The sequence below is a fragment of the Hirundo rustica genome, chromosome 19 (genome assembly GCF_015227805.2).
Source record: "Hirundo rustica isolate bHirRus1 chromosome 19, bHirRus1.pri.v3, whole genome shotgun sequence".
NCBI lineage: Eukaryota > Metazoa > Chordata > Aves > Passeriformes > Hirundinidae > Hirundo > Hirundo rustica.
The window spans coordinates 2,215,662-2,236,625 of NC_053468.1; the positions used below are offsets into that span (position 1 = coordinate 2,215,662).

The 20,964-nt window shown below is 48.3% G+C and overlaps 1 protein-coding gene across 10 annotated transcripts in view; it reads left to right on the forward strand.

Moving 5' to 3' along the window:
* The window catches only part of BCAS3 (BCAS3 microtubule associated cell migration factor), a 297,790-nt gene that overhangs the window by 275,375 nt on the left and 1,451 nt on the right, over positions 1 to 20,964 (forward strand). For 5 of the 10 annotated variants that reach the window (XM_040082182.2, XM_040082183.2, XM_040082198.2 and 2 more), the window contains 2 exons: positions 2,660 to 2,827; positions 8,143 to 8,208. In XM_040082182.2, coding sequence (XP_039938116.1) covers positions 2,660 to 2,827; positions 8,143 to 8,208 — 234 coding nt within the window. Of the gene's footprint in view, positions 1 to 2,659; positions 2,875 to 8,142; positions 8,209 to 20,964 lie in introns of all 10 variants that reach the window. The other 5 variants (XM_040082187.2, XM_040082185.2, XM_040082189.2 and 2 more) reach the window with 4 other exon arrangements.

A 20,964-nucleotide genomic window follows, 5' to 3' on the forward strand; every position in this document is an offset into this window, starting at 1 on the left:
AGGTCCATGACAATAAATCTTGTTTTTCCTGAAACAGTTTTGTTTTATATCAGAGAGGGATTTACAGGAGGAAAGGACCTGCATGCTCAAGCAACATCCCCTTCCCTACCACCACGTCCTGAAAACCTCAGTCACACTTTGTGTGTTCAGCTTTACCTGGAACCCATTTTATCAATGACTGTATTGAAATAAGGGGGAATCTGTGGCTTCCACTGCAGCACAGAGCAGATGATGGTGCAAGGACCTCCTCTGCCTGCCACAGGCAGGGTGATCACCACGGGCTGCAGCGGTGGCTGCCGAATCCCACCTGGATGTCTGGATATCAATGGTCTTGCCAGATGTGCGCTGCTGCCACGGAGAAGGAGTGAAAAGGGAGGAAAGATAAAACTACAGCTTCCCCAGCCCTACCTTTTTTTTTTTTTTTTTAACAAGCAAACTTTCAGTGCAGTTAATCCCTCTAACCTGCATTTGCATTAACACTTGCAGCCTCACACGTTGCTGCTAAGAAGTTTTGGCAGCTCCTGGCCCTGATTGCAGAGGTAACGCTGCACTTGTCTCCTTTGCTCTCACTCAAGGATCTCAGGAGCCAGAGCCTGGCCCTCCATGAAGTTTCTCCCTCTACACACAAGCAGGCATCTTGGCAGAGCTTCAAAAGCCATTTGCCTTATTATTCATATGTCTGCTTATAGGAGCAGAAATGCTCCCATTTCTCACTTTTGGAATAAGGGCTGACACCAGGAAAGAGGAGATTTCTCATCTCTGGCACAACCCTGCAAACCTGTGGGAGCTCATCGTGTCCCTACTGCTTCCCTGAGGTTTGGGAAGCAGGTTTAAAACCCCTGATCACTCTCAGGGTACATGAACAGCTCTGTCAAAAACAGCTGAAATCTGTGGGGTCTTGGAAGATAGAGTCCCAGGGCTGCATGAAACTGTAGAAGGATGACTTGAGGAAAAAAAAAAAGCTTAAACCCCCTCCCCCAAATTTTGCTTTTCCTCCTGCCTTTAGGAGAGCTGACATCATGAAAATGCTGTAGAGATTTAAACATCCTCGAAATCACTTCGCCTCCTCCCTGCATTTTCTCAAACAAGCTTCAAGAACCCTCGCTTTAAAACAAATTAGCAGACTGGAGCAACCTTATAAATCCAGAGAGCCATTAAAAGCTGAAATATTTGGTCATTCCTCGTCTGGATTTAAACTGAGATCCATCCAGAGTTCAAGTGCGTGTATCACGCGAGAGGCACGGTCCCGTTTTCTAGAGGTCCATTTCAGCGTTGATGGTTTTCTAGTGCCAGGAATCCGCTCCGCGGCCAGGCCAGGAGATAAATCAATGCCGATGAAATTCGGGAGCCAGGAGTCACCATTGCAGCCCATATAAATCCCTGAATGCCAGCCCTGGCGCTTTTGTCCGTGCCATTAGAGTTCAGAATTATCTGCCCCTCTTTGCTGATGTATGGATTAACTGGCTGGCCGAGTGTTTACCAACCCTTATCGCCCGGTACTTGGGGCGTTATCAGAGGAAGGGCCGCCTGCCGCGGGGCTTGGTCTCTCACCCTTTCTATTACCACCTGTCAGTGGCAGGGAGTGTGCTGTGAAGCTGTACAGTCACAGACTACAAGTGTAGATAGTTTCTGACGGCTGATCAAAGGGGAAAACCAAAGGCCTGATAACAAGGACGTGTTTCATGTACTTTTAACTCTGAGAAACATCGGCATTTGCATTTTTTCTCCCCCCTGTCCGTAGGCTGGCAGAAACCAGGCGCAATAAACGCTGCATATTCAGTTACCTAATAGTGGAGTAAATGGTATGTGCTTGAAGCAACAAAGCATAACTGTAATCTTGTTCCAAGTGGGAATGATTTAAGTAAGCCTTCGCAGAAGACTTGCCGTATAATAAAGGGGAATAATTTTAATTTGTACTTTGAAGCGATCCTGAATTCAGAATCTAATCTTTGCGTTCGGCAGAACATCATACCCTGCTGTGAATGAGGTAATAACTGCAAGTCAAGGAATTACTTGAAGGATCTTTTGTAGGTACGTGCACTCCCTCACAAGAGCCAGAGTCTTCAGTAGGGGCTGCTGGTGAAAGAGCCTCTGTTAGAGCACATTTCACCTAAAACTTCCCAGTGCAGGAGCAGAGAAAACCCACAGATATCCCAGACCGAGGAAAGGGATCCACTTGTTCCTTTGTCAGACGCAAGGCAGCTCTGCCTCATCTCTGTTTCAGAGCAAGGAAGGGATTTTAGCTAAAATTTCTGCTCCTTAGCAAAGACAAAATGACTGTTTTCATTGTCGGAGGTGAGATGGGGGAAGAAGCATCATCTCAGCAGCAGCCTAGTGAAAGACCAACCAACTCCAAAAAGAATTCCTAGTTGTCTAATACAAAAATATATGCACGCCATCCACATTTGTGTTACTGTGCTGCTTTCCTGACTCTCGGCAGCATGAAACCAAAACTGGCTCTGTATTTTAATTTCACCTTTTTGATTACAGCTGCTTGGTCGAAGTTGGTTCACCCTCAGGGTTCTACTGCGCTGTGCTGGTAACACCAAGGTTTTAACTCTTGTGCCAAAATCGGCTTTTGAGGCACCCAAAACGCAGCGCACACGGAGGGAGGTTGGTGCCAGAGTGTCCCACACGTGTCCCCTTTGTCTTGTTGAAGGTGCCTTCGACCGGAGTGTGACCTTGCTGGAGGTGTGTGGGAGCTGGCCCGAGAACTTCGGACTGCGCCACATGTCCTCCATGGAGCACAGCGAGGAGGGGCTGCGGGAGCGCCTGGCCGACGCGATGTGCGAATCCCCCAGCAGGGACATGGTGGGATCAGGAACAGGTACAAAGAAGAGGTGTGATCAGAGATCACGTACATCTCACCCAATGGTGATTTTTATTTAATTTTGTTTTGTTTTAATTTTGCTTTTCCTTTTCTCTTTACGCTCACCTCTCTCTCTCTCTCTCTCTCTCTCTCTCTGATTAATTTGTGGGGATCTCAGTGGGACGGAAGTCATTCATAAAAAGAAGTTAGTGGTAGATCACATAAACACAGTCTGAGATATTGGCACATGAAGCTCCCTTATCATCTAGCTGAGACAGGGGCTCTCCTGCATCCCCTCCTGTGAAGATTGCTGCCCTTGGCCACCCTGCTCCAAACAATGCCATCATCACGCATATCCTCATTTCGTGTCCTGAACAGAGCTGCCGTGCAGCGCTGGTTCTGTAATCCAAATTAATCCATCTTCATCAGTGTCCATTATATTGATAAATTGTATCATCTGTTTAAGTAAATGGAATGGCACATCAGAGATTACGCTGTCAGAAGGGGCCCCGTGGTAGGAGATGCTCAGAAATTAAAGTGCAGTTAGTGCGGGTTTATTGTCTCCGTTAATTCCGACTTGTTCCAAAAAACACCTCCAGTAAAAACACCTCAGAGTGATGGTGGCCCCTAACAGCTGCCAACTCACTTGTCACTCTCCTGGCAGCTTGCCTGGGAAGGCAAAAGGGGAGAAACCAGCAGGAAGGTGTGGGAATGCCAGTCTATGGATCTTCCAGGAAGAGCAGGAGCTGTCTCTCTTCTCTTTGCTCTTGCCCTGATGTGTCACTTGTGCTGCTCTGAACTCTCCCTGCTCCTGGAGAAGTCTCTCCCATCCTGACTTTGCTCACTGTGGAGCAGGTGCCAAACTGCAGCAACTTCCCACAGCCTGGAGGGGGAGGATGCGGAGGAGCAGGATTTTAGCCCTTGTCTGTAGGCACAGGCAGCAGTAACCAGGCTGAGCAGTGCAGAAACACCTTCTTAACCCAGCTGGTCACCTTCCCAACTGTCCTTCCTCTGATTTCCATCGAGAGAGATGAAATCAAAGGATGAGTTAGATTTGGAATTAATAGAAAGGCTTGGTTGAACACTAAGGGTGGGTCTGCTGCAGCTCTGGTGCAAATCTTCAGCAGCTTTTTGCCTTGGCCAAGACACTTCAAGAGAGACTCCAGAGCTCCACCAGTGCAGCGAGGATAGAAATGCCTCACATTGCTGGTGTGGACTTTAATCAGCTCATGTCTGTAAAGGGCTGGGAAGGTGGAAAAAGCAGGCTGTGAAAATAGAGAAAGGCACATATTTCATCACTTTCTGACCCAGGCTGTGATCAGTGTGAACTCTGGGAGGGTATCCACTGCTGATAATGGGTCAGCACCCCTCAGGCTGTGCATGGAAGGGGAAAGGTGAGGGGAATACCTCCTCTGAAAGCTGAAGCCTTCCAGATGTGCCAGTTTAGGGTGACTGAGTGCCCTGGAGACTTGACAGTGAATTATATTGTAAACTAAGAACTTTGTCAGAGACAGGGCTCTGTATTTTCCTCCCATTTTCCCCAAATCCAGCTGATGGCAGCGAGTGCCAGCTTCTTTGGCACAAGGCGAGGCTCACAGTACTGCAGGTGTAAAAGACAGAAAGGAGCTGTTTATAGAGATGCCATCACTGAGTTAATATTCATCCAAAGAGATTTCTCCCAGCCCTTGCTCCAGACCCATAAATCTCCCTAATGAGTGTAAGATAGATGCCATCTCAGAGCAGCGATTTTACGCAGCAGTAATGAGTAACATGAGCAGTGACCCAACTCACCCCATCCCACCACCCTCCTCTCCCTGTCATTAACACTCCGTGTTGCCCTGCCTGTCCTGGGACTCTCTCCACCACTAACACACTTCATTCTCAGGATCTGGGCATGTGGTGACTCAGAGCAGCAGAGAAAACCTGGTGATAAGAGGGTGAACTCCCGTGCCCTTTCCACTTCCATCCCCTAACAGCTCTTGAGCTGTTCCTCTTTAGCAGACAGACAGACAGACAAAGTTCTCTCCTGCTCAGATGTACCTGGAGAGCTGCTCTCGCCGAGGGAGTGGACTGGAGCTGGCTGCCAGCACCATTGCTCAGCCTGGGGAGCACAGGGCAGGGCTCACATCTGGCTGCTGCTTCATAAATGGGCAGAGATAAGTGTGGAGCTGCATTACCCTCGCTTCAAAAAAGAGGTGTCTTTGTTGGCTCAGAACAAGTAGGAGAGTTTTCACACAGGCTTGGCTGAACTGAATTATCTTTGAAAAAACTCAGTTTTCCTCCTTGGGTTCTCTGCTGCCCACTCACCACAGTGAAATGACAGCAAAGAGTTCAGCAGAAAAGGACACTGGAGGTTTGTTTGTTGGTAGCTGATTTCTGTCTCGCTGCTTCTTTCAAAACCAGTGTTTGTATTTCTGCATCAGACTCAAAATTATGGAATTTATAATCCTTTTAATAATCCTAAAATAACTTATTTTATTTTCTTCATGCCTTTATGGTGTGCATGCTTTCACCCCTGTTTGTGCTCTGCGGGTTCTCGTCAGTCCTTAAATAGATTTTGCAGAGATTTAACAAAACTCACAAAGTCTCACTCAAACTTCAGCACAAATTAATGAACATTTCTAGCTGGGAAGGCGAAGATTCGTGCATGTGCAGTGCTGGGTCCAATGCGTGCACAAAAACTGGGCAGTAGGGTGGACAGTGAGACGTTGTCAAGTGCTCCACTGGTCCTGACATGCACTTAATGGCGAGAGATAAATAGATTCTTTTAATGCCTTAACTGTTAGGGCATAGCTGACACGTAGGTTTATATAGAAATCAGGGCTGATAGGCTGCACTGCTGTGGAGGAAGTGCGTGCTCCTGGTGCACAGGCCACTTTGGGGAGCTGATATTCCCAGATTCTTTGTTCTGTACCTGCCCAGTCGCATTGCAAAGCAGGGATGGCCACACTAACCCCAGCTCTGGCTGCTGGCGGAGGCACAAATCCTCAAAGATTGGTCATAGCATCAGCAGCAAACTGGAGGATGCTGAAAACATCAGGAATAATCTGGCATTTGCAGGGAAGGGGGGTTAGATGAGGCTTTTCCACCCCCAAGGGCTGTCAGACAGCGGGTGGGAGAAGAACCAGCCCTGGAAAATGACCCCCCCAAAAAATCTCCTTTCCTTGTGCCCCAAATGATAACTCCAGTTGTCCAGCTAGTTGGCTCGATTGGGAAGCCAGCTTTTCCCCTTGTTAGCCAATTATTCAGACAACCCCTGTCTATCTGAAGTGGAGTCTGCAGTACATAAACTGTCAGCCCAGATGCACATTTAATTCCAAGGAAGGCGTAAATTGGCAAAGATGCAAAAAGATGTTTTTGCTGTTTCAGTTTCTGTCAAACTCCCACTGGGGAGAAAAAATTATGCAAGTCTAGACACAAATCTTAGTGGTCAGTGCCCTCTTTTGCTTGCAAAGCTTTGTTTTCAAGCAGCTACAATATTTACATTTGCATTGCAGTTCTTAAGTGTGTGCTGGAGCTTCATATTGCATTCCCTCCCCAGAAATACCCCACCCTAGGACTATGATTTATAAAACCCTGCTTCTAGGAGACAAATATCTCTGACAGGATTCCACTCAAACAGGACACGAAGAAATTGCCAGCTCAGGCTAGAAATCTTCCCCTCCAGAAATACTGTAATTAGTAAATCCTCTGATTCACCCACTCCTTCAGCAAGTACGTTTTTTAAGCTTTCCACTACGTATTTTGATCACTTCTAGGCTTAATAATTGAAATCAGCCTGTAGTAGGGGAGCAACAGGATGTTTTCTGAAATGCATCTCTCTCCCAAAACTCCTGCAAACCTCCCAAGTCTGTCAGCTCTCAGCCACGGGAGGCCGGTGGCGCGCTGAGGTGCGCCTCGGGCCCTCGGAGGAAACTGGCTGGATTCCTTCCAAATTTCGTGGACAAACTCATAACGTGCTGAAGGAAGCTCATATGTTGAAGCAAACTCTTTAACCTGATTAATGGGATGTAAGTAAGTGGAGCTAATTAGATGTGCTGTTAGGGAACGGCCCGTAGGAAACCCGGGATCGGGGCTCCGGGCACTTGGGATCCTGGTCCCCAGCCAAAGCCCGAGCCTAACTTGGGTCTGGACACCTTTGAGCTTTGCAGAGGGATGGCTTTGAAACCTTCCTGTGAAATGTGGGGTTGGAGAGGGGAAGTCACACATTTCCTGGGGTGCCTGGCTGAGGTGGGAAGCGAAGGGAGGAGAGCAAGCCGGTGGCTCCCGTGCAGGGACCATCCTTCCTGGGCTTTTCTCCAGAGGAGAGAATATCCATGCTCACACGCTTTGTTCAAAGATCAGCAGCCACCTGGACATAGATGGGCCTGTACATTTAGTTTCAGGAATGGGATTAGCGCTTTTCAGAATTAAGAGTTTTCAGTGGTACCTTCTTCTCCCTCTCTCTTCCCTCCCTTTCTCCCTTCTTTCCTTTCTTCCTTCCTTCCTCTTTAATTTTTCTTGGACAATTTTCCCCTTCTCTCTCCTCAGCTGTTTTTTATCCTAACTCAGACATGGGCTACAGATACACAGAGCAAATTATTTTCCCCCTGAAAAGCATTTCTGCCAGGAGATTTCTGCATAGGTTCAGTGCAAAACCAGCCTGGGCAGCAAACACTGCTGGATCAAATAACATCGATGCTAAAAGCAGCCTTTGAACTTTCACAATATTCATCCCAGGGTCACAGATTAAATTTCCCCCTCTGATAAGTCTGGGAGCTCAGTGCAGTTCTTCTTACAAAAGGTTTATTTGGATGGGCCTGGTTGAAAAGAAGGGAAAATTCAGGTTCTTTAGGTTCATTTGCAGAAGTATTGCGTAAGAGGAGCGTTGGCCCTGCACACATTTTGGGATATGAAGCACTTCAGTGTGGGTTTCTTGCTCTCTCCTGTCCAAGGGTGTCCCTGAGCAGCCCCATCCCACAGCCCTGGGCAGGCCCAACAGGGGCATTTTTAATTTCCCAGTTAATTTCCCATGCCTCCAAATCCAATCTTGCCACCAGCCCTGGGAGGTTTTCCTGGAATTTCTTCCAGGTCACACATTATTTAAGAGGGAGGGGGTGTAGATGCTGATCCCATGAATATTTCTGATGTGAATTCAGGGTCGCTGCTGTTTGTAGAAAAATTCTAAAGGGAGCACTGATGTCACAAGGCAATTCTGACTTTCTGCCACTTGATAACAAACTTGATCAACTGCACTTTGCTTATTATCAACTGTGGTGTGGGGAGATTCCTTTTCTTTTTTCTTCTTATTAAATCAAGGCATTTTTTTAAGAAATATTTTATTTTTGATACAGACACAGCCGGTGAAGTAGCAGTAAAAAACATCACCGCAAAGAGGCACATGGCTTTGAAATGTTTTGGTATGTAACATAACTGTATTGTTATCAGGTCTTAACTTTTGCACAGAGTATCTTCCCTTGTTCTAAAAGCAAACCCTCTCTCAGCTTTCCAAGGGCCACGCACCTAACGTGGCCATAGGGGGACAAACCAAAAAACACCAAAGTGTCTCAAGTCATTTCACAAATAACATTGTTCTGCTGCTCTCCTTAAATGAACAAGAGTTTCTTTGATTTTTTTTTTTTTTTTTTAAGTCAAATTTAGGATTCTGCTGTTCAGAGCAGAGAGGTCACAAGGCCCTAATGTATTTAGCATTGACTGCCCTCTCTTGTAGTGCGTCTATTAGTCAGTAATTTGATTTGTACCTATTCATTTGCAGTCCCTGCAGGAGCTCTGAGCTGGCCCCAAGTATAATTGGTGCTGTCTCTATTTTTACATCATTAGATTAGCCCCGACTCCTGGCCACTTGTTGTCTGCGCTTGTCTGTCCATTTATACAACCTAATGTAACACAAAATTCATTACTGATCACATTACTTTCAACTCTGAAGCCAGCTTTGTGATAAACATTTTGTTAACCCTTCCCTGCCAGCGCACAGACCTGGGGGATAAATGCACTTTCCCCTCCGCAGGAAAAATCAATATCATAATAAAACAAAGTGCAGTCACATTCCTGGATTTGTCATTCCTCCCAGAGAAAGAAGTGGAGAGGAACATATAGGAGATGACTAAATGGTGTCTGCATCCAGGCATCTCACTCTGCTCGATATGAAATGAGCTCAGCAGTGTCCTTTCTACTGGAATATAAAGAAGTGACACGAGATAGGGCCAGCACTCAATTTAAAACTTAATTTCTTACTCATTGTTCTGCAAGTGTTTTAGCTCTTCTGGTCAGGCCGTAATCAGGTTATGACATTATTGGAACTGGACATTTTTCTTCCAGTGCTTTTGTCTCAAAAGCAGTGAACAGACACACAGTTCCCTTTTTCCTTGGAGATTTGCTGCTGTGTTGGGTTTTTTTGTTTGCTTGGGGTTGTGGTTTTTCCTCCTAATGATGAAGCAAATTAACTGCAGCTCTCCAGAATTTCACAGGAAAATTCAAAGCTCTGTCCTGTCTAGCTTGGCTTTGCTCACATTTGATTGTCCACTGAGTCCCTCCTAAAGCATGAAGCTGTTTGCATCCCTGAGGCTTCTGCTGTTGATTCCAGAGGGAACAAGAGGAGAGCCGTGGTAGGTATTCCAGCCAGGGCTGAGCATCCTCCCAGCTCTGCTTGCAGCATCCTGCCCAGGACCTGATTCCTGCTACCCAAATATATCTTGGTGCACGCAAAAGCTGTTGGGTTTTTAACAAGTTTTCTAAATTCATTTTCTGTTTGCGCAGCTTGGCTTTGAAATCTGTTATTTTGGGTTTTCTAAATATTTAGAAATATTTCTCAGTGTTTATTAAAACTTCCCTTTAAAAGTCTGCGGCCTGAAGCTTGCCCCACACTGAGCGGTCCCACACTGGGAAGGGAGCAGGAGACAATGGGATTTTTCCATCTGTAATTCCTATAATTCCCTTGTCATCCCTTTCAGGAATCTTTCTATGCTGTTTTTGTGTAGGATATGACTTATGGCAAGCGTATCTCTCTCAGTAAGTGTAAGAGCCCTGGTCTCTCAGCATTTGAACCTGGACTGGTATTTTTACAGCTGTTTGGTGAGCCAAAACCTCTTGCAGCTGCTGAGGTGGTGGCAGAATAAAGACAAGACAGTTCCTGTCCCTCCTCCCAAGCCCAGCAGCCCCAGAGAGCCGTTGAGGATTTGCTGATTTTTGGGATGTGCAGCACAGGCCGTACAAAGCTCTCATAAACAATGCATTGTCCTCTCCAGGGGAGGTGGGAGAGGAGGCTGAGGAATGGAAACCCATTTGTGCAATAAATTGTTAAGCAGTCGAACTGTTAAATGAGCACTTATTAGAGAGGTAGGATGAAGTCACCAAACAGCAAAATACACATCAACACAGCAAACCCTCTGCAGTAAATGGAAAGCCAAGAGCCAAGGCAGTGCAAATGTTGCAGTGTGAGCCAAACCTCTGCCCCTGCAGCTTCCAGTCCTCTCAGCCCCTCTTCCAGCACAGGATCTGCTCCTGGGGCTTTGGCACAGCAGGCACAGCTCCTCTGGGGAGCTCCAAAGCGCTCTGCCAGCTCCAGGTGCTTCTCCCTTCGGATGCTGTGTCATTCCCTGTCCTTGTGTCGTGGCCTGCAGCTGTGTCCTCACCTCCCAACACCCCTGCTCCTTTCTCTAACAGAGTATCACACAAAGAGTCACCTGATATTCCCAAAATCCTGCCTTGCTCTTCATGCTGGAGCCTGAGAGCGTCGGGACTTGCTGGACAGTGATGGTGTTGGGTGTTTGATGTTCACAATGTGCCTTAGGGGATATGGGCAGGCAGAAGAAGAGGGCCAGGTGAAATGAGAAACAAACCCAAAGGGATTTGGGCTGGGGAGGGATCTCAGTGATCAGTGGAGGCTCCCTGGAGCATCTCCATGGGATCAGCTCCGGTGGCTGCCCCTGGGGGAAGGAGTGTTGTGGCCAGGTCCCTGGCAATGCTGGGAACACTTAGTCTTCCCTGAAGTATATATCCTAATTTGTGGTATGAAAAGATTAGCTTTTCTTCCATTCCTAGCCTGCTGTCTCCCCACCATGGATAATATATAAAACAGTAGACTTTTATTCATTAACATTTATGGGAAAACGTTAATATTAAACTGTAAGTGAAAAGCCCCATCTTATTGAATTCTTCTGCTGTGTTATTGGGAGCCTAATTTCATTTTGCATTCAAATAAAAACCAGATGACGTTCAGGACGGTCAGGCAAGCATTCTGTAAGTGAGAATTTATCTTGCGATCTGGGTAAACAATGTCTCATCATTTAACAGTTATTATAAATAATGGGGTTTTAAGCACTTTGCTGGGAGTTCATATTGGCTCCACACGGGTTGCACTAAGGGAGAGAGAATTTCAGTGACATCTTCCAGGCATCCGGTGAGGAGGAATCATATCCTGAGCTCGCTTCTCAGGCTGCAGTTTTCATCCTCCTCTGGTTATTATTGCTCAATATTGTGTGCACCATCCACTGACCAAAAAAAAAACTAAGAGGAAGGAAAATGACAAATTGGTTGGAAGCATTTTGAAAATGAAGAAGCTCTGTTGGAGGCTTCCCTGTAAGAGGGGAATGTGTTCAGCCCACTGCAGATGTTCATGCAGGTAGCTGAGCCTCCAAAAGGGAGATTTTTCAGTAAAAATGCAAGCAGAAGGTCTGCAGAAGAGCACAATGCGAGGAGCAGGTAGTTATGTGAACTTCACTGCCAGGTGCCTCAATATAAGGCAGGATCATGATTTAAATTGCCTTTTCTGGGGGATGTGACCAGAGGAATGCCTTGGTTTGCCATTAGGTCTTTCAGATTTCACAGAGAGTTACCTTCCACCAGCTCCTGCAGCAGCTGCAGCTCATCCACACGTTTGTAAGAGTGCAGCTACAAAGATGGAGTGTAATAGAATCAATGCTTGGAACCATTTTTAAAATATGACTTTCAAAAAGCAAAAACGTTGAATTTACTATTTCCAGCTGCCTTCTGGTTTCAGGAGCGCAAATGTGAATTGCTGTGTTCGAGAGCTCCACTAACAAAGGGACGAATTAAGCTTTGAATGTCATTTTTATCAAGGCTCTTTCATATTTATGTCTAACATCAGAATTTGGAGCTATATAAATAAGAGAGTGTATTAAGAGCCTCAAGCAGCCCTGCAAAAGAGAGCGAGCCCACGAGACTGGGCTGTTGTTTTTCCAGGCTGGGTTAATACTCAGTCAAGGTAGAGCTGTGATTTTAAGGGAATGACTGCGAGCTCTGAGTGCTTTGTAAAACTGGGGCTGTGTTTACAAAGCTGGCCTGCTTGAAGCAGCCATGTCAACACCATCTTTAAAAAAACCTGAGTGAGTAGACTAAATAAATGGCATTCAGAACTGGGATGATTTGGATGGGTTTGGAGCTCCTCAGTGACACCAAGCCAGGGAGGCGGGAGAAGGAGACTGGTCCTGATCTCCACCTGAGCTCTCCCAGCTCGAGAGCCTTGAACTGTTTAGATGAGCAGACAGGGCTGAGGCTGTGGTGACATCATTTCGTGAGCTTCAACAAAACTCTCCTGATTTGGACCAGCTGAGCATCTGCTCCCCCCCCCAAAACTTTTTAACTTTTCCTTTGAATCAAACCCAAATTCCAGTCTGGTCTAGCTTCCTCCTCAGCATCAATCTGCACCAGGGGAACAGCCCAGAGCCTCTCACTGGCCCGAAAGGCCACTTTGTGTCAGAAGTACTAGAAGTTGTGCCAGAACGACTTTGCTTTGTAATCTTATACTTTTAAAATGAGCTCGGCAGTGCGTGTGTGTCAGGAGCACGGAGAGCACACGTGTGGGATGCACAGAGGCACACTGAGCACTGCAGTCCACCCCAGGGCTCTCCTCTTCCCTGAGAGGCTTTAGGGAGGCCAAATGCTGAGGTGGCATCCCAGAGAGGATAGAATTGGGTCTTAGATGGGAAAGAAACTGAAATTTGGAGGATGAGGTGTGAAATTCTCATGCAGAGCGTCAGCAGTCACTGCCCAGACCCTGAGGTCGTCACCAGGTTTGTGGGTTTGAACTTCAGACAGCTTTTCCTTACCCAGCTTTTTTGCTGGAACTGTTTGGCTGAGCCAAAGGAGGAGGGGGAGGAGGAGGGGGGACCCCCAGCACTCCCTGAGGGCTCCTGGCCATCCCTGTGTTTCCTGCAGTCACCTCTGGGACATGACCTGTGTCCTGAGACTCCAGCTCTGGAGGGAGTGGGGGTGCTCAGATCCACACCTGCTCTAGATAGAAAGCGTTCCAGGAATAGGAGCATCGCCTCCAGCATTTCTGAGCAATATCCCCAGAGTTCAGTGGGTGCAGGACGTGGTAGGTGTCATAAACATGCATTTCACTTTGAATTGGTAATTTCCTTCGTGGAGTAGAGGCTGACAGAGGGGTCAGTGTTGAGCAATCCAAGGCACTCCCATAACCCTGGGAATGAGAGCCCAAACCCAGGAATTTTAATACAGTGTTTTCTCTGTAAATGCTTTTGGTCTGATATACACAGATGTGCTGCTTGCGTAACCAAAGATGCAAGATAGTTCTGCCTAAATGCATTAAAAAACTTGTCTACACACACAGGCTGGCACAGGAAGTCTCGTATTCCACATAGGATATCTTACAGGAATTTGGAGTAGGAGCATAGTGAAACTTTCAGGATGGGGTAAGAGAGAATTCCTTTGAACCCTAGAAACCATCATTGCATATTCATTCAAAAACCTCATCTGTAAATCTTGCACAAGGAGTCAAAGGCTTGCAGGATATGATGGGCTACAGAAATGATTTTCTATTTGGCTGTCATAGCTTTTGAGATTTCACATTCTGGCTGAGATCGGCAGCTCATCCTTCTGAAGAGCCATTTATGTAGGAGAACATCCTAAACCTCTTTACGAAAACATACAGCTCTAGGAAACTTGAGATTATTTTTTAAAAGCGCTGGAAGTCATTGTGAAAGTGCCTATCTTGAAGAATATTCTCCCTCTAAATGCCAATCCTTTATCTGGTGCACTTTTAACCTTGCATAAAATGCTCAGAGTCAGGTCTGGCGAGATGCCAGAGTCTTGGGTCTCCTACTCCATGGGCTCGAGTCACATGGAGCTTTCTGGGTGCTCTTTTTAAAGGAGTAAACAGCCTGTTTAAAAGTTCATGCAGGGAAATATTTTGTCCTTTTCCCACCGATCTCTTTGTGTGCCTGAAGCAGACCCAGAGATTTCTGTAAGCTCAGGTGTCCTCCCTGTTTTGCAAGTGTTGAGTTGTTTGGTATCCCCGCAGTGAAATCAGGCACTAGAAATGAGATTTGGGGTCTCAGAGGGACTCTGATGTTCAGAAGGCTCTGTCTTCATTCCCCTGGTTCTCTCCTTCCTCCTGGATCCTGCCACCTTCGTTCCAGGATGCCAGGTTTCATCTCCAAGTGCACGTCATGAGCCAGCTCTGTGTGGATTCAGCACTGGAGTTATTCTAAGGTAGTTTGACAGTAACTAATATTTTACATAGGCCACTGAATCCTGATTTCACAGAAGTTGCTCAGGTAGTGTTTCCCAGTCTTCTTGACTTGCAAATTTAATGGAGGTGCTTTTGTGGTGTCTCAAAATCTTTCGGGTTGTGACAGGATGAGACCGTTTGAACACAGGAACTGATTTTCAATGTGCAGATGCCATAGTTTTAATTTTTTTTTTTATTATTTCCGCATTCAGAAAGAGTTTAAAACCTATTTTGTGAAACTGGTGAGTTTATTAAACAGGGAAAAAGAAACATTTCTGGGGAGCAGGTCTGTCACAGCCCCCCAGAGCACAGCAGGAATTTGGTCCCGCTGTGCTGAGTGTCAGGGCAGGTGAATAGGCACGAGACTTGGGGCCAAGAGCAGCTTTAATTGACTTTTAAACATTATGATAATAAGCTGAAATCATAATCATGGCAATATATAAAACTGTCTTTTTGCCTGTGCTCCCTTTGGAAAGGAGCAACACACATTTGCCCAGAAATTTCAGCCGTCTCAAACCAAAGCCAAGTTGGAAAACTAAGGTTTTTAACGAGGACTCGGTGCTTTCGTTTCGCCGCAGTTCAGCATTAACGATTTTTGTTGATCCAAATACCCAAAAGCACAGGTTCCCCCGGGGGTGCAGTGCCCCCCTGTGCCCTCCCTGCCAGCACATCCCCGGAGCTGCCAGCGGGGCTGGAGCCCCTCGCTCCCAGCAGCCGCCAAGGGTGCTGGAGATGGATTATAATTAGAGCTCCCTCGTTAGCATAATTGCATTTCATTAAGGAAAAAAAAAAAAAAAAAAAGCTGGGGGGAGGGTGGGGAAATACTCAAGAAAAACCTCAAACCTCCAAGTGCAGCAGCAGCGGTGTCATTTCCAAGCACCTCAATTTTTCCTCATCCTAGTGCTGTTTCTGACCTTGGCGTCGGCTTTTGAGCTCTTCTCCACCTGGGCACCAGTGATGATGCTCAGAGTGTATGTTTCCTGCAGAAATAGTGCCAAAAGCACCCAGCAGAGTTTGGGATGTTGTCTGAATCCTGAAAAAGACGGAGCAGTTTCCATGTAGGAGTGCCGATGTGAGCTCCTCGAGGAGGGGAGCACATCCCGCTCCCTTCAGCAGCAATCAGTGAAATTAAAATATTTAACTCACTCATTCACTGGGGAGCGTTGTGTAAATTACAAACAGTTTAAGAGATCCTCAAGACTTCCATTGTGTTAATACAAATTGCCTTTTAGCGTTCCCTTTAAATAGGGCCCTTTTGAGTGAGAATCCAGATGGCAGAAGCTCCATAATTATTATTCATTACAGTTAATAAATAACACTCGGGAAGCCCCAGTCAGTTCTGCAAGTCCCCCGTGATGGGCATTGTGTACATGTGAGGGTGAAAAAAACAATCCTTGCCACAGAATCCCTCAGGATTTCAGTGGAAGACAAGGAGCTCTGAAGGGCCCTTATGTGTGCCTGCCCCAGACCGTGGACCAGGCTGGCATTCCCAGAGCTCTCTCCGCAGGGAATCCCCTCCAGAAGGGAAGGGAATTGTCTTTGATTTGAAAAAGAGGCATGAATTTTTACCTTTTGGCTGTTTATTCCGAAGCCCCCCGTGCCTGGGGAGAGGTGGGTTCGGTGAGCAGCACCTTGGGTCTCTCCGCCACCCCTGGAAAATGCCTGTCCCACATCTCAGGAGGGGCCCGAGCGCGTTCCCGCCTTTTTGGCCCCCTCAGAGCGCGGCAGAGCCTGAAAAGTTCCCCAAAATAATTGCCGTGAATGACAGAAATGAAATCGAGGAGATTCGAGCTCTGCCGGCCATTACCCCACTTCCTGCATTCCTACTTGTTAATTGTCTAATTCCTAACGAGTCTTTGGGCGTCTGATGGACTTTCTGATGCGTGCTCACTCCGACGCTTCCTTCCCTCCCCTCCCTGGCCTCATCCCTCGCCAGAGACCTTGTTCCTTTAAAAATGCCATCCTTAAAAATCAGAAATACTCAGCCCAGCAAAAGGAAAAGGGAACTTGACATTAGTTGAGCTTGAAAGGCTTGGTGCTGTGAAAAGTGACTGACGTGTGAAAAGAGGCTACAATTAGTTCTTTCCCCGAGCACTCTCCCATTCAGTCCAGGGTCACTCCTTCAGCGAGCTGCGGCTTTGAGGGTAATGTGTTGTGACAGTTTGAGATGATGAAGAATAATTCTTGTATTCAGAGTTGCTGCCGCTTCCCCGCTGCCCTGACACATCAGGCTGCTGTCATTGTATCAGTTATCCCGGGCAGCCCCTCCGTAGGTAAGAGGAAAGGGTCAGCTCTTCCAGCAAATGATTTGGGATATTTTGAAACGGTGCTTAAAGAGGGGATGGCAAACAGAGAGAAAGGAAAAACCATTAGAAGAAATAATGATGCACTGGAGAGGAGATTTTTGAGTGGACATAAAGGAGATACCAAGGGCTTCGAGTGGACCCACTACAGGAGAGCACGGCTAAGAAAGGCAGCATAATTTATGAGTGTTCCGGGCAAAAGAGGGCTATATGGATTTTCTTCAGGCATTGAATTAATGTGCCCTATAAAACGGTTTCACATTTAGGCTTGGCAGGGCTTTGTACCTCGCTGGGTTTGATGGGGTCCTTTGACAGTTCCTGGAGCTTTCTGGAACGGAGGGTGCAGCTGGACCTCGAGTGGCACCGCTCTCCCAAACCTGCCAACCCTGGGCTGTCCCCAGAGCAGCTCCTCCTCCTCCTCTTCCTCCTTCTTGGAAGGAAGAGCAGCATGGCTGGGGCAGGAATAAGAGGCAGGACAGGCTGGCTGCAGCATGGCACTCGGGAATATCGGCACAAAGAAATGTTTTCCTGCGAGGTTTCCTTTCCAGTTCCTCGTGGAACGCTGTCCACGCTGCAGGAGGGCTGCTGGCAGCAGTGCCGAGCAGGGAGCAGCCAGCATCTGCTGCCAGCTCCTCTGGTGCTGTCCCAGCGCTGTCCCAGTGCTCCCGCAGGCCCGGAGCTGTGCCGTGACAGGGGATGGCTGCCCTGGGGTGGGCCAGGGGCTCAGGATGGCCACTTGCCATCCCATGCCAGCAGCCACGAGGATTTTCGCTGCCACGGTGGAAAGTGTGCGTGTGTGCCCTGAAAATCCCGTTACTCTGGGACCCTGGGTGATGCCAGCAGTGCCCATTACTGTTACTGTCAAAAGCGCAGGCAGGGCTGTTCCCAGCTCCCCTGAAGTGACTTTCTCCTCATGGCTTCAGCAGATGTTCCACCTCCTTCGTCTTTTTTTCCCTATTTTTTTTTTTCTTTTTTTTTAGGGCAAGCAGGACTTTGTGAGTCGTTTCCTCCGGGGACATAGGCAGGTTTTAGTATTTACGTTTCTAGTATTAGCATTTATTTGTATTTGTGTTTGTTTTTCACGGGCTTCTGAAAGCCTCAGGGAGCCATTTATGGGGCCAAAATAATGCAAGTGCTGGTCTTCTCACAGTATTTCATTTCCTTGATGGTGGAAACGCTACAAGAAGAGCAGGTCTCATGTTATTTTGACCCCATAAATAGCTCCCAGAGGCCCCTTTCTTCCTTCTCCCACCCACTCCCCCCAAATCAAATATTTAGGTTTCTGCAAAGCCTGACTTCTCAACCCGGGTTATCTTGCTTCAACAGAAGCAAATTGCAGTTATTACAAAATAGCCAGAGAGTCTATAAGGCCGAATGGGTTTTATATGATGCACAATTTGTTGGCTACTGTACAAGTTCATTAAAGTGTATCATAAGAGGTTGTTTTACTGGTACATTTAAGGAAGTTAATACATCTCGACAGTGTATGCATGGGGGAATGCAGATACAATAACCCTCAGACTCGCTGGGGCCAAGCCCATTCCTGGCGTAACTCCACCGGAGTGAAGGGAATCACTGGCTGGGCAGCCCTGGAGTGCTGCTGATCCCTGATCCTGCTGCTCTGGGCTCTCCTGCTGCACACTCCCATCTTTCCATGGGGATTTGCTCCTGTTTTGCGTATTTCAGCCTTCCCCAGCACAGAGGATATCAGTGGTCTGACAGGTTGTGTGATGTTTATAGGTTTGGGAGTGTTTCAGGTCCTTAGCTGTGCCACAGGGGCTCGGCTGTCCCATCCCAGGGTGGCTTTGGGGACCTGTCTCTCCTGATACCCAACAGCAGCTCCTGCTGCACTTGTCTGGTCTGTCCAGATCTATGAGAAATTGTCCTCCAGTTCTCACTCTGTAACAGGAAGGGTGTCCCCATGTCATGGAGCCATTCCCAGTCTTGTCTGTGCTTCCCATGGGAATCTCACTGATGTTCCTCCTCTGTGCCCCGGTCTGCTCTAAGGGCTGGGAGGAAGAATAACAGTACACACTGGATTTTTTTTTTTTCTCCCCCTTAATTTTTGTTTTTAATTTATTCCTTTATTAACGAAGCAGAGCAATCTGGGGAAGCGCAGGCAGATGTGCTGCCCGTGGTGCTGGGGGTCAGCGGCGCGGGCAGGGGGTCCCTGGTGACCATGTAATGGCTAATTGCCCCCCTCGTGTGACCCAGCCGTGCTCCGGAGCCGGCCGGGGATGAGGGCAAGAGCCCAATTTCCTGAGCACAGCAGAGCTCTCCGCGCCAGCCGAGCGCTTTTCCAGGCCTTCCTCGGGTATCAGAATTCACTGCTCGTCTGCCTGGCTGGGTAATTAGTTCCAGAGAGAGCCGGGCTGTGTGAGAGCGCCCGGACTCGTATCCCATGGGGAATGCGTGCCCCGGGATGGCAGCTTGCATGTGGGAGCTCCCCGGGTTTTACCCTGACACCCCCTAACCCAGATCGGGCTGGAAAATCCCCTCCAGTCCTTCCAGAGCCTCTGCCCCTCCTGTACGGTGTCTTTTGTGCCTCCCCGTCAGGAACTGTCAGGTTTTCCTGCCTGGCAGCAGCAAGGGGAGCTCAGGGCGGCCGCGCTCGGAGCTGTGGGCCGCAGTCAGGGCGGGAGTCCCTCCGTCCAGGCCCTGTGCCCACCGCTCCGCATCCCGGATCTCCGCTCCCTGCTTTCTCCCAGGCTGGCATCAGTCTCTGCAGTGCCACCCCCTGGCAGGCCCCCGCAGAGGTGACAGAGCTGCCAGCTGCAGAAATCCCCCAGAAAAGCCCGAATTCCCCCCAGATCCCACCCGGGCGGTGCGCACGGTCCCACAGCAGGCGCCGAGGGACGGGCAGAGGCTCGGCCCGCAGGGGCAGGAACAGCCACGCAGGGAAACAAAACTCCTCTCTCTGTCCCTCTCCCTTGTCTTGCTGGAAACGCTTTGCCTGGAAATCAATTCTAGCCAGAAAAGAGAGCGGGATCACCCCGGGAGGAGCCGGGCCGGGGTTTGGGGGAGCCCCCAGTGCTGCCCAGCGCCCCCAGCTCTGACGTGGGACCTTTAAGCAAAGCCAGCTGTGTGCTGAGGGAGATAAAAGCCCCAAATCAGACAGGATAAGCACAGTATTAGTGTGGGATACGCCGCTCGTTTCTGATTTAAATTACTGTTTTTACTTCCTGGACTCATGGGAGAGTAAGGATGTGAGGAAAATGAAGAGGTTTAGACATGGACATTCCTTCACCAAATACTGGCAAGAAACGGTGATGAATACAGCTGAGGTCACTACCCGCGCTGCTTTCAGGGTGATCAGCTTCCTGCTGATTTGTTTTCCTTGTATCCTGGGCAGATTATCTCGTTGCAGGTTAGCTCCAGGATGAGGGATTAAATCCCACAGCCCTCACTGCTAGGTGAATGCCCAGGTGCTGAGGGGAGCAGGGCACTGCCAGAGGATGCTGGGGTGGGATGATTTTTTGTTTTAGGGAATAGCTGAATGTTTGCTGTTCCCTTTACTTTGTGTATAGATCTGCCCTTATCAGAATCCCGCTGCAGCCAAAGGACTGCCATGGTGTTTACAGGAGGTTGAATGTCCCAGGTGAGGCAGTGGAAGTGCAGGAATGTTTAGCAGAGAGCGGAGCAGGCACTGCTCCTGCAGCTCCTTTCCACCCCAGACAAGCCTTACATAGAACCAGAGAAAGGTTTTGGTGGGAAGGGACCTAAAAGCTCATCTCATTCAAGCCCCATCCATCTTGGCCTTGAGGATTTCCAGGGATGGGGCAGCCACAGCTTCTCCATTCCAGTCTCTCACCACCCTCAGAGGGAGCAATATTTTCCAATAGCCCATCTAAACCTCTTTTTAAAGAGGTTAATTTAAAGCCATTCCTCGTTTTCCTGTCACTCTATGCTCTTATAAAAAGTCATTTTCCAGCTCTCCTTCCAGGCCCTCTTTCCCCCTTGGCAGCGGAGGAATTTGCCCAAAACTCCCGTCCCCATCCCGTCCCCTGCAGCCCAGGCTGCCCGGACAAAGTCATGCATCACAACTCACACATCACAACTCCCCAGAATATTTCTGGTCTCCTGTCACCAGGAGGCTGTCGCTCCGGGGGAGGATTCCTGTGCCATCCCTGGGGCTCTGCCTCATGTCCCTGCTGCATGCCACCGCTGAGTGCTGCCAGGGGGATGCTGCATGTGGCCACCGAGTCAACTGCAGGGTTCAAGTGGCTCACGGAGAGGCCACGGCTGGAAACCATGCCCTGCACACACACAAAAATCCTCCTGTCTGGAGATTAGGGAGCACTAAAGGCTTCGGGAGGTCAGAGAGGGGAGACGTCTGGGTGGGTGTGACCAGGAGAGGGAGA